Source organism: Perna viridis, chromosome 2, assembly GCF_037379345.1.
Source record: "Perna viridis isolate PV_CMFRI_1.1 ecotype Kerala chromosome 2, ASM3737934v1, whole genome shotgun sequence".
NCBI lineage: Eukaryota > Metazoa > Mollusca > Bivalvia > Mytilida > Mytilidae > Perna > Perna viridis.
In genome coordinates, this window is record NC_142446.1 from 7,018,565 (window position 1) to 7,031,264 (window position 12,700).

General features: G+C 32.7%; 1 protein-coding gene across 5 annotated transcripts in view; it reads right to left on the reverse strand.

Moving 5' to 3' along the window:
- Positions 1–12,700, reverse strand: part of LOC148623482 (hapless 2-like) — a 43,382-nt gene that overhangs the window by 26,849 nt on the left and 3,833 nt on the right. For 4 of the 5 annotated variants that reach the window (XM_088565309.1, XM_088565312.1, XM_088565311.1 and 1 more), the window contains exons 2-8: positions 7,779–7,919; positions 5,703–5,843; positions 4,676–4,780; positions 3,829–3,944; positions 1,680–1,809; positions 867–1,078; positions 281–323 (exon numbers count right to left, since the gene is read on the reverse strand). In XM_088565309.1, the coding sequence (XP_088421435.1) occupies positions 281–323; positions 867–1,078; positions 1,680–1,809; positions 3,829–3,944; positions 4,676–4,780; positions 5,703–5,843; positions 7,779–7,913 (882 nt within the window). In that variant the 5' untranslated portion in view covers positions 7,914–7,919. Of the gene's footprint in view, positions 1–280; positions 324–866; positions 1,079–1,679; positions 1,810–3,828; positions 3,945–4,168; positions 4,626–4,675; positions 4,781–5,702; positions 5,844–7,778; positions 7,920–12,700 lie in introns of those variants that run through there. The other variant, XM_088565313.1, reaches the window with a different exon arrangement.

Below are 12,700 nucleotides of genomic sequence, written 5' to 3' on the forward strand. Positions count from 1 at the left end.
GCATATATGAGGTATAAATAATTTTTTGACTGCTTGGGAAAAGTGTGAGAAAATTTTCCTGCCATTTTTCCATAGCACATTTCAACTGAATTTGACCTATCAATGTCTTAAAAAGGGAAACTTTATAACACTTGGATGGTCATTTCAGTTATACCGTATTGATATATGGGTAATGCAATACAATCTCTGATTTATTTCTTCATGTGCCACACCTTATACACATTTTGCCTAATTCTTAAACAGAGAAGTACTTAAAATGGTAAACAACTATTGTACTTACTCTATCTTCTAGCCAAAACTCCATTGGTTGGTGATCTAAGCAACTGAAAGGATAATAAACAATCATTTTAAAAAAAATGTATGTAATTACATAGATTACATAGATATGAATATTCATAGGACAAAAAATAAAATGAGTACTGGTTATTAGTCCATCATAATTGAGCTGTCCATTGTAGACTTGTAAGGGTAGTAAAGGACATTAGAAAGCCCTTATTCAACATAAAATGGGTAAAATGTTTGTTTAAAAAAAGTCCTAGATTTCTAACACACTCCCTAACAAATAAACAGCAGTTATCATCAAATCAAACCCGTCCATTGTCATGACATGATTGTCTCCTAAAGGCTAAAAACCAATAGTGTCACTTTCCATGGGCTTCATTTCTAATTTCACTAATTTCAATGTGTTAAGGAGCTTCTACCTTAAGTTTAATCTGACTATAAGTCACATAAAAGCTGCATATTTACACTAATAACTCTGAAAATAACATAGGAGCTTGCAATGAGACACCTGCTGCTATAAGACAGTGACTAAAGAATTCCCCTGTATGGAAACAAAGTGCCTTCAGTTCTTAATTGTCAAATACCTTTGTGCTGGTTTAAAACATTTGTTTGGTTGTTTGAGAAATGTCTCTGAAGAAACACCCATTTTATCACATGCCTTTCCAGCCAATGATCTTTCAATTAGCATCATCTGTGAGGAAACATTGTCTACTGATTGAGGTATCAGTAAGTAGTTCTTCTGGTATTTCAATGTGTCGTAATTCACTGGGTTTATAAGAGTGTAGGTAGCAGATAACTAAAACAAGTCATAGAACAACATAGAATCAAAGACATACACATCAAATTAGGCCAATGCATTTAAATGGTAAGGCATTACATTCTTTTATTGCCTGAATGATACCTTTACTTTTTGTCTTTTGCTTATTCTTTTGCTGTTTTTTCTAAGAATATGAGATAAAACTGTTTCATTAGGTCAGCATTATTTGAATACAATGCAATTGCACAATTTTTTAGGAAGATTTTAGAACCATTAGCTTGCATTCCAAAGGTATATCAAATTGGAATTTAAATATAATACTACTTCTTCACTGCTGTAAAATCAAGAGGAACAGTGATGTTATAACTATCGTATTGCAAAAAAAAAAGTGACTAGGTTCCTATACAAATAGCTCAAACTTAAGCAGTTAACTCAGAATTTTTTTAAATCACAACAATAGATGCATGCAATAATCTCTGAATTTACAGAATTTTGTAAATCAAAAAGTTACAAATAGGAAAGACTTCATGTTCAAAATGGTTTTTACAAGCTAATGAAACATAAAAAATGAAACATTCAATTGGTAAATAAAATTTCATTAAGATTCAAGTTTACACATAGTTTAAATAGAAGTGTATACTTGATTATCATGAGACTGCCTTTGTTCACTTCCAATTTTGACACTAGATCCCTGCTGTGTGTATGGGTCCTTTGTACTGATACCAACCACATACTGAAGACTAGGCTTTTCAATCTCATTTACACTGTACCTGGTAAAGAAATTGTCAAAAACTTGATAATGATACTGAAAATCAACATTTCTATCCTTTTTACTAACTGAGAACATGGAGGCAACATACCGGTACTCATAAACATAAATAATATTCATACACATTTGTCAAAGATAATAATTAAGTTTAAAAACCATAATTTTCAGCTTATTTTGACTACATGCAGCCATATGTTCCACCAATGTTGATGAAATTTGAAGTTGCTTAAATCCAAAGACTCCAGACTGATGCCTTATATTTGCTGCATCAAAATGGTGGTATGATAAACACATCTATACTTCATAACAATGCATTCTATAAAATATAGAATCAAATCACCAAGCAGCTTCAGAGTAGTTTCTAAAAACACTTATGGCCAGAACAATTGGTTTTTGAAATCCTGAACTTGTGTTTATGACCCATAATAACAACTGATCGAGTGTTATGTAAAAGTCACACATATTGTAGAAGGGCTGATTAATGTCTAGTAACTCAGTTTTGCTACTGATAATTTTAAATAATAGATAAACAAATATACCTGCAAACATGACTTTGACCAATAATCCCACAATATTTTAATTCCAAATTTGACTAAAACAAGAGGCTCCAAGAGCCTGAATTGCTCACCTTGTTAAAGTTTGTCTTTCAAAAGCAATAAGTTTAACAAGTTGTACAACAATTTTGAATCAAGAAGACTTTAAAAGGACTTATCATAAGGATCATTTCAGTGATTGAAAGTTTCTTTCTATCTACTATAGTTTTCAAGATATTCGCTGAAAACTGTAAAAAAAATTTTAAAAAACCCAAAAAAACCATCATTTTTCATCTTTCAAGGGCAATAACTCTTGCAAAGAGTCGCCTGACAACTCTGATACCTGAAGACCTTTGAAAGCCTTATAATATGGGTCAATTCAGCAATGAAAGAATTTGGCTAAACCTAATGGTTTTGGAGGTTTATGCAAAAAACTACTGTCTGACTACTATGTTCTATTTTTAGTAATGGTGGTCATGTTTTTCGATGGATCAAAATCCTCACATCAGTTCTATGCAGGATACTCCATGGGACATTCGTACTAAGTTTGGTTCCAATTGGACAAGTAGTGTCAGAGGAGAAGAGCTTTGCAAAATTGTTAACAACAACAATGGACACCAAGTGATTGCAATGGCTGACATGGCCTCCAGCAAGGTGAGCTAAAAATGATCCAGAAAACTCATTTTGTCTATCAGCCTCATTTCTTTTATTGGAAAACTCATCAACACTAACAAAAGATGTTAATTACTGCCCTAACATGTAAGGGAAAGATTTTCAATCAGAAAATAATAATCCAGCAATCATCATAGAGTTTCATCAGCAGCCACCCTGAGCTATCTCAGTCACATAAAAAGTAAATTTTGACTTGACCAACTCAACCCAGCTTCAGCTTGACAACTGTCACTTTAGGCACTTAAAATTTTCATTTTTTGTTGAGGGCATTGAGGTCAACAACCCTATTAACTTTAAACAAATTGCTTTGCAGCTTGATACAACCATAGAGGTTGAACCCAAAACTGTTAGGGCAAGAATGGACACATCATTCAGGCTTGATACAGCTTTAAATAGACATTTTACACAGGATAATAATATGACCATTTGTAGTGGCCTCTCTTTGTATGTAATTCCTACACTGTTCCAGTCAAGAATCAATCCAAACCTACTTTTGGAGCCATGGCACCTTGTGGTACCATAAAAAAAAAGATTAATTCACTAGTACTTCCTTATCCAGGAAAATACTTGTTTCTGGCCCCTATTTGGCCCCTAATTTCAAGTCACAGCACCCAAATCAATCCCAGCCTTTCAATGTATGGCACCTTGTTGTACAGTTTTATAGAGCTCTATACACTTATATTCCAGTAATTGCCAGGACACAAAATGTCTACAGACCACAACAAGCCCATGAATAGCATGATAACCAGAAATATTTTGGGTTGTACAATAAAAAAAAACAATCTTGACTACTGCTGTAAATATGCTGTACATACCACATTGGATCAAACTTGAGACAATGAGCACTGGATTTGTTTGTACTACAATCTTGACCCCCTCGGATATGGTATGGATCATTCACATTTTTCCTGTCACAACTGCAACAGAAACCCTGCAAAAATGGAAACATGTAAATTAATTCATCAAAAAATGGAATAACTCTTGTTTTGTGGGTACTGATTTTCCTGGTTTTGTGGTTCAATTAATTCATGAATTTAAAACACAAATGAAAATTTTAATTTCCCTTCAAAAATTAGAGGCTCTAGACAAATACAGGAGTTAAAAACACTACAAACTTTTGTTGATGTTACTTGAATTAAGCACCATAACACTTACTAAAGGCCACTCAGCTGCTTGTATCCTGTATTGTAGAGAAACAGTTGAGGACTTATGAGATCGCAACAATCAGTTTTACACCAACTTCAGTGGCAACAGCCACAAAATGAGGCCTCTGAGCAGCTCCAAAAGTTGATAAACAGGAAATAAATAATTAGAATAATAAAAAGAGCCAGAAGTTCTATACATTCTTCAACTCATCATGCTCATGCTGCTTACCAAATTTTAACCAATATCCAAGTTATACCTGACAAAAAAGTATGTGAATTATTGCCTAAAAACATTTAAACAATGTAAAACTTTCTATAATGATTGCATATCCCCATTTATTCATTCTAGATTATTATCCTGCTCTATCAGAACGCTTGTGCAAATGAAGTAGAAAATTATCTCAATAGGGAGAAACAAAGTTACATAGCAGAAAAAATATTGGAAATACTAGAAGTGTGTTTCTATGACTGATTTCAAAGATGTCAATCAAATATGCTTTCTGATATATGATATTACCCTAGATTGGTTACACAGCTCACTTAGAACTCTGTTATCACATCCACTGAAATTCTTCATGTTATCTTCATGGAAAAACACCTCATAAGGTTTATTATTGACTATCTGAAAAGGTGAATATTCAAAATTAACAAGCATTCTGACATTATTGCTGATGCAATACAGTGTCCCCTTACGGCCTTTGAACTCATTGCCTTTATGAGATTTTTTTCATATATGTGAACTAACAATGGATGGTGTTATTTTTTAACAATCAAGAGAAAATAACTCTTGAACAGCAAAAGCAAATTCCATCAAAATCAAACCGAGCTTCATTTTACAGTAGATAATAACATTTTTGCATTACAGAAAGCTGCATAAAGACATTCTGTTTCTATCACGTGGAAAGTTGAAATAAACTTCGTTATTATGAATTAAAGGGCAAATAACTCTAAAATGACAGCAGCAATTTGCACTAATGTTGAAACATAAAATGTCAAAGGGCCATAAGTTCCATATAAACCATTTTGCCCGCAATAATATTTAAATTTAATTTGTAACTTGTCATGATAAGACTAGCTAACAAATATGAAATCAATTGGATGAGGCATTACAAAGAAAAGTCTGGAAAACATAAAATTTTATGAAATTTTCTATGTCCAATCAATCAACCGTAACTTCATTCGAGGTTCCCAAACCAAAATAATCATTTCCTACAGTTTTAGCATCTAATTATTGGACACTAACACCACTTTCTTCAGCAGGTGTCAATATAACAGTAGGGCTCAATGCATTCGACAAAATTCCCAACATAACCAGCCATGGATCACACAATGCACCCCTGACCTAACCTCTGTCCAGGAAGTTTCTTTAGAAGTGTTTCAGGTTGCACCTCCCACATACCAGATCAACTGAGAAAGACTATTTTGGGCCAACAATTATAGTACAGTTGATTGACTTATCAAGAGGTATACCTAGGAAGACAATTCAATATGAGTTGCTCTGCAATAAAAGGTGTCATAATTTTTATTATACAAAATTTAAGTACCTTGATCAATTTCAGTGGGTATACCAGCCTATCAGGATAGATAGAAATCTCCAAAGGAATTGGGTCTGTAAGCGTAAAATTCTGTCCACTGTTTTTGTCACTTACTTTTCCTACTTTGTAAGAGTAAACTTTCCTTTTGGCCTGAAATTAAACTAAAGGCTCAAGAGAGCCTGAATCGCTCACCTGGTTAACCATTTGCTTATTTGAAAAACTTGAGGAATGAGACAGGCTAAGTTAAAATCAAGTAAACAGTCAAATGCAGGAAATGCTTTTAATAACATTTTCATGACCTGAACCAGAATTTTGCTAAAGGCAACAATTTTTGAATTATTTTCAAACCCCTAAGTTCCATTTTTAGTATTGGCAGCCATATATATTCACGGATTAAAAATCACAAGTCATTTTCAGCACAATACACCAAAGATCTATTATGCTTATTTCATTCAATGATCTTAAATGGTTTTAGAGATGAAGATTTTCAAAAAACAAAAAAATAACAAAAAAACTGTTTCAGGGGCCGTAACTCCTACATGAGTCAATGAATGGTTTTGAAAATTACGGCATAGGTCCTTCTCATGATGCTGAATAATTTTACACAATGCCAGAAATTTGTTAAAGGCAACGGTTTTTGAGTTATTTGCAAAAAACTGCCATCTGACCACTGTTCTATTTTTAGTAACGGCAGCCGTGTTTTTTCATGGATCAAAAATCCCAACATCCATTATGTGCAGAACACCATAGGAAACAATCATGCCAAGTTTAAAAATTGTCAGTCTAGTAGTTTTACAGGAGAAGATTTTTGAAAATTTGTCCACAACAATGATGACGACGGACGCCAAGTGATGGCATAAGCTCACTTGGCCTTTGGCCTGGTGAGCTAAAAATAAGATTAACTAACATATTAAATTTAATCTTTTAAACTTTTAACAGGAATTATAAATAATAACTTTTCATAGTACCCAGGTAATTAATTTGCCGAAAACTCAAAGAGTAATCAACGGAACCAAGATTCTAGCGAGAATCAAAAGAACGCAATCCAAAGACCAGACAGGGAAAACAGACACACACATAACAAAGAACATAAAAGAACAAAATAATATCCACAAAGAAACAAAAGTAATGGAGCAATTTGGATGCCACTAAAAACTGGGGCACAGATAGGGTAAGTGTCCTAAATCAGAGTTTCAAACATATTCACAACTATTCTAACAAACTTGATGAACATACATTTTCCATCTTATTGTTTTAGTGGATGGAACAAACTTTCAGAGTTAATTCAAGTAACACTCATTACTTTTTTATTCTTTCTTTTAAGTGAAACCATGACTTTATAAATAAAAGAACAGCACCCTGTCCAAAAGCACCTCAGTCCTGTACAGAATCAGTTGAAAATGACAAATATAAACCATTAATTGCATTTTTGCCACCAATGAAAAAAAATGTTAAGCCATTTATCTGAGAAGAAAGTCTCAAATATGTCTTAACTATACGTACAAAAACGAATTTCAGTGAAAATCACAAATGGCACTGGCCTGTCATAAAAAAAACCCAAGAATTCCACATAATACCTCATCACTACAAGTTGTCGGGTAAAAAAATGTTGATAACCTATTGTGTTCAAAACTTTTATTTGACTAATAGTGTACCAGACTAGTGCACCTGAATAATAATATATCTTAGTAGTGTACCTAACTAATAGTGTGCCTGACTAATAGTGTACCTGACTAGTAGTTCACCTGACTAGTAGTGTACCTGACTAATAGTGTACCAGACTAGTAATGTGTCTGACTAGTGTACCTGACTAACAGTGTACCTGATTAATAGTGAACCTGACTTATTGCGTACCTGATTAACAGTGTACCTGATTAATAGTGAACCTGACTTATTGCGTACCTGACTAAAAGTGTACCTGCATGACTAAAAATGTACCTGACTAATAGTGAATCTGACTAATGGTGTACCCGACTAATAGAGTTTCTACATGTAACTACAGCACCTGACTAATTGTGCATCTGACAAAAAGTGTCAATGACTAATTGTGTACCTGATTAGTAGTGCACCTGACTTATAGTGTACCTGACTAGTAAAATTGAGCTCTACAGTGAGACCATCCTGACATGGTTTGTGACCTTGACATTTGTAGAAATAAACTTTTTGTCCCAAACAATCAACAGCAAAAAGAATGACAACAGCATACACTATCTCGTTCATTACAAGCTGAAAAAACAAAATAAATGTTAAAATCATTTAGTTAAACAAGTATAGTAATGTTGATTTAGATGAAAAATTTTGGCAAAGATCTGGGATGACTCAAGAGCCTTCGATAAGTTCTAAGACACAGGGTTAAAAGCAGGAATGGACTCCTGAAGTCAGCATGTTCTGTGTAAATGGAAGAACTCTTCATGTAAAACTACACAGCCTGGATACCATTTATTTATATTCTATTTGTCTTGCTAAGTAGACTTAGTACCAATTTAAAAACAAATCTATCAATCATTTTAAATGATAAAAACAAAAAAGGGGAAAACCTTTTTCAAACTTTTTGCTTTTAATTTTCTGTTAATTGGTAGTCTTGGAACATGTATACTTGGAAGTTTTTTAGGCCATATTATCACCGTGAGCATAGTTATCTAGATCATATATGTTAAGACATTTCTTTTATATACAATGTACTTATGTCAATGGTTAATGATGGTTGCAATGAAGTCATATGCATTTCTTCATATCTGTTCATTTTTCTAAAATGAATCTGAGGAGATATTGCAATACCTAAAAAAATAGGTGTCATTTATGTGAATAAGTGGGGAAAAATGAACATAACTTTATGATAAATCAATAAAGTTTACATTATGGAATATACGGATAGTCAAAAACATCTTCATCCTTTAATTTGTTGTAAGTTTTTTTTGCATTTGTAGAATAAATGCATGATGAATATTGTTATTATATGTCCTAGGTATATGACAAGATATTGTGGAATTTATTCCCCATTTATTGATATTAATAAATATTAAATAGCATGTTAATAAATAATTATTAACATGTTGATAAAAATTTAATAACATGTTAATAAATATTTATCAACATGTGCATAAATGATTTATTGATACCAATAAATAGATGAATTAGTAACATGTTGATAAATATTTATTCACATGTTGATAAATCAATTATTGATATCAATAAATTGAATGAATTATTAACATGACTTACTCACTCGACTTAGTCCTCTTCACTCCTTGTGGAGCATAGGGCTACTACAGTTGCTCTCCATCTCACTCTGTTTTGGGCTGTTCTTTTCGCTTCACCCCAGCTCTTGCCAATCATCTTCAGTTCCTTCAGCCTTGTTCTTTTCCAGCTGTGAAGAGGTCTTCCTTGCTTTCTTTGTCCTTGAGGATTTCAGTCTAGCGCTTCTCTGGCAATGCTGGTATTCAGTTTTCGTCATGTGTGGCAAATCCATTGCCATGCCCTTCTTTTTATGTGGGTATCTGCTGGATCTTGGTTGGTACAATCCAGAAGTTGTTCATTCGTAATTTTCCTTGGCCACCATATTTTATGAATATGTCTGTGGCATTTGTTGATAAATACATGGATTTTATGTTGAAGTCCAGCTGTTGGTCTTCAGGTTTCACACCCATAGAAAAGGACAAATTTTACATTGGTGTTGAATATTCTGACCTTGGTGTTTTCACTAAGCACGTTTGATTTCCAAACTGGTTTTAACATGGCGAAGGCTTGACAGGCTTTGCATATTCTGGCATTTATGTCTTCATCTTGCCACTGGTCTTACTAATGACACTTCGTAGATATGTAAACTGTTCAACTTGTTCCAGTTCGTCCCCTCCAATTGTCACTGACCTTCCTTTTCTCGTTTGAACTTTCATAATCTTTGTTTTTCTGTTGTTAATTTTAAGCCCCATTTTCTTTCCGATGTCATTCATCCTTTTGGTTTTGTTCTTGGATGTCTTTAATCTGGTGAGACTGTAGGGCTAAATCATCAGCAAAATCTAGATCTTCTAAACTTCTCGTCATAGTCCACTGAATCTCTCTTGGTTTGTCAAATGCCTGTTTTGTTATCCATTCAATCACCAGTAAGAATAAGGTCGGTGAGAGTAAACACCCTTGTTTCACACCTGTTTTTACATGGAAAGGGTCGGTGAGAGATGTTTCATGTATCATTTGCACTGTAAAGTCTTCATACAGGGTCTTGACAATATTTACAATCTTTGATGGTAAGCCATAGTGGCTCATTAGTTGCCACATCCCATCTCTGTTAACACTATCAAAGGCTATTTTAAAGTCTAAAAAGTTGATATACAGGGATGATTGCCATTCTACTGATTGTTCCACTATTATTCTTAAAGTAGCAATCTGGTCAGTGCAACTTCTATTTGGTCTAAATCATCACAGACAGCTATATCAATAGCATCTTTCATTCTATTGCATAGAATCTTGCTTGCAACTAGCAGAAGAGTTATGCCCCTCTAGTTTTCACAACAGATTAGGTCTCCTTAACATGCTAATAAATATTAGTTCACGTTATTAAATCTTATCCAATAAAATAAGCAATCACACTTTTCTGACCACAATTAAACCACCTATAGTGGCGCCCTCTTTATCAACATGTTAATAATTCATCTATTCTATCTAGTAACATGTTAATAAATATTTATAGACGTGTTGGTAAATCATTTATTGATATCAATATTTATTTATTAATGTGTGAATAAAATAATAATAATATGTTATATTTATTGATACCCATAAATGACAATTTATTGATATCAATTATTTATCCTTAATATCAATAATTCATTTATTAATATCAATAAATCTCAGTATATGGTTTATTGATATTAATAAATAGATAATAAATTCCACAATGGCTTGCCATATAGGCATGTATCATTATCAAGAGAACACTCCATATATATATGGGATTAGGTCTCTTTTTTTCTTTTTTTCTGACAAAATATAAAACAAGGTATGCATATTTTCAAAAGCAAAATATATGTACAGGGTGGGGGTTACAAAATCCTAGCAGCACCCCCTAGTCCACCCCAAAGTATTAATTTAATTGTGTTTTGATCCCTGAAGATTAAAAAAATCTACATTGCATGTTCTGAAAAAGATGTTATATATTTCTTTGTTTGATTTACGAAATGTACATCTTTATGGTTTAACTCGTATTTGCCGTAATGGTACAATTATTGAATTAAAGCAGTTAATCATTTACTGCAAATATAAATCAAAGTACTCATGTACTAAATCAATTTATATCAACCATTGGAATTTTTACACCTCAAATAATATTCAAAGTGCAGAAATATTGAATGGAAGGAAAGTACTGAGATTAATTTCAAAAGTATCTCAAGACAAGCTTATTGTTATAAAATGGTTAATACTGAACTCTCTATTTATTTTTACACTCACCATTCTGATTACGAAGGACATTTAAAAAACACACACACCCACCCAAATGCATGATGCATCTTAACAGTGCCTCAGTTTGCAGAATATTCAGGTTTGATATCCAGTGTACACAAAACTCTTCGACATAGTGCATAATTGAACTACAATTTACGAGTTGACTATTCTCAGTTTTTCAATTTTCAGGTCAAAACTGTCTGTTAAGTCATTCAAACTTATGCCACAATCGTTGAAATAAATCATATCCTTAGATACATGATCCTCTCAACTAGTTGCATTTCTAAGTTGGTGAGCTTTATAGCTCAAGTGCTACAACCCAGAGGGCACACCACGTGGATTCAACATTGAAATCACGTCAGTTATCAATAAAGAAACAACATTGAAAAATGGTATTGAAATGAAAATTGAAACGACGTAGAAATTTGACGTTGAATCAATGTTACGTTATGACTTAAATTCCACATATAAAGAACGTTGAAAATTTACTTAACATCCACACTGAATTAAGGCTGATCCTTAATGGCAGTGATTGAGTTGAAATAGGCCATGTTATCACCAAGAAGTTTTTATTTTATTTTTCGTTTTATTGATGCAACAAAAAAATTTCTTGAACATGTATATTTAGTGTATTTTGTTGAATCCTACTCAACATCACATGCCTCTGAAACAATTGTGAAATAATATACCTTCTCTTTAAGTTCCAACATAAGTTCAGTTTACAGCATACCAATAAAGTTTGATCTCATTATAAATAACAAATAACTGAAGGTAGGAATGTGTATCCTTTAAATCTTTGAAAGTTTAAACTGACATGGCAATAATTTAACTTTGTAAACCTTCATTAATGTTCTATTGTAATATATTTAAATCTTATCTCAATGCACTCATAGTTACAAAAGCCTTTCATTTGCGATATATAAATATTATACTTGAAATATACAACTTTTTTCGACAGTATCTACCCATTCAACTAGTTCAACATAAGATGAAAGTAAACAGTCTTTCAAAGTAGGTTTTATGTAAACGATAATGTAAATGTATCAAACACATTTCTTATAAGTTATGTGAATAGAAATTTCTTGTGCAACAACTTGTTTCTTTATCCACCAATGTGAAAACTCTGACCTTGCACCTCTGAAATAAAAGTATAGGATATATTTTCTTAACAATTATGCTTTAGATAAATAGACCTCTATTTAATGTGATAGACTCTAATTTTTAACATTACTACTTTTACCTAATTTGATGTACATGTAATTCATGCATGCAAGTTGTGCATTGTCCATCTGTCAATAATTTTTTCAAGATTTTTAATAATTGAATTGGTTATTTGGTCCCAATTATACTAATATTCTGGATTGAAATAGAGTAGCTAAAAGCCCTTGCAAAATCATATACAATTTTTGTTTCAATTTAATACTGTTGGCTTCACAACATTCCAGAGCTACTAAAGAAAATATACAAACTTTATGTACATCTACGTATTATGCCTGAGATTCCTAAATATCATCATATTTCATTGATCAGTTAGGGAGGTATTGGGCTCGGAAGATGCAAGAACTTACAGA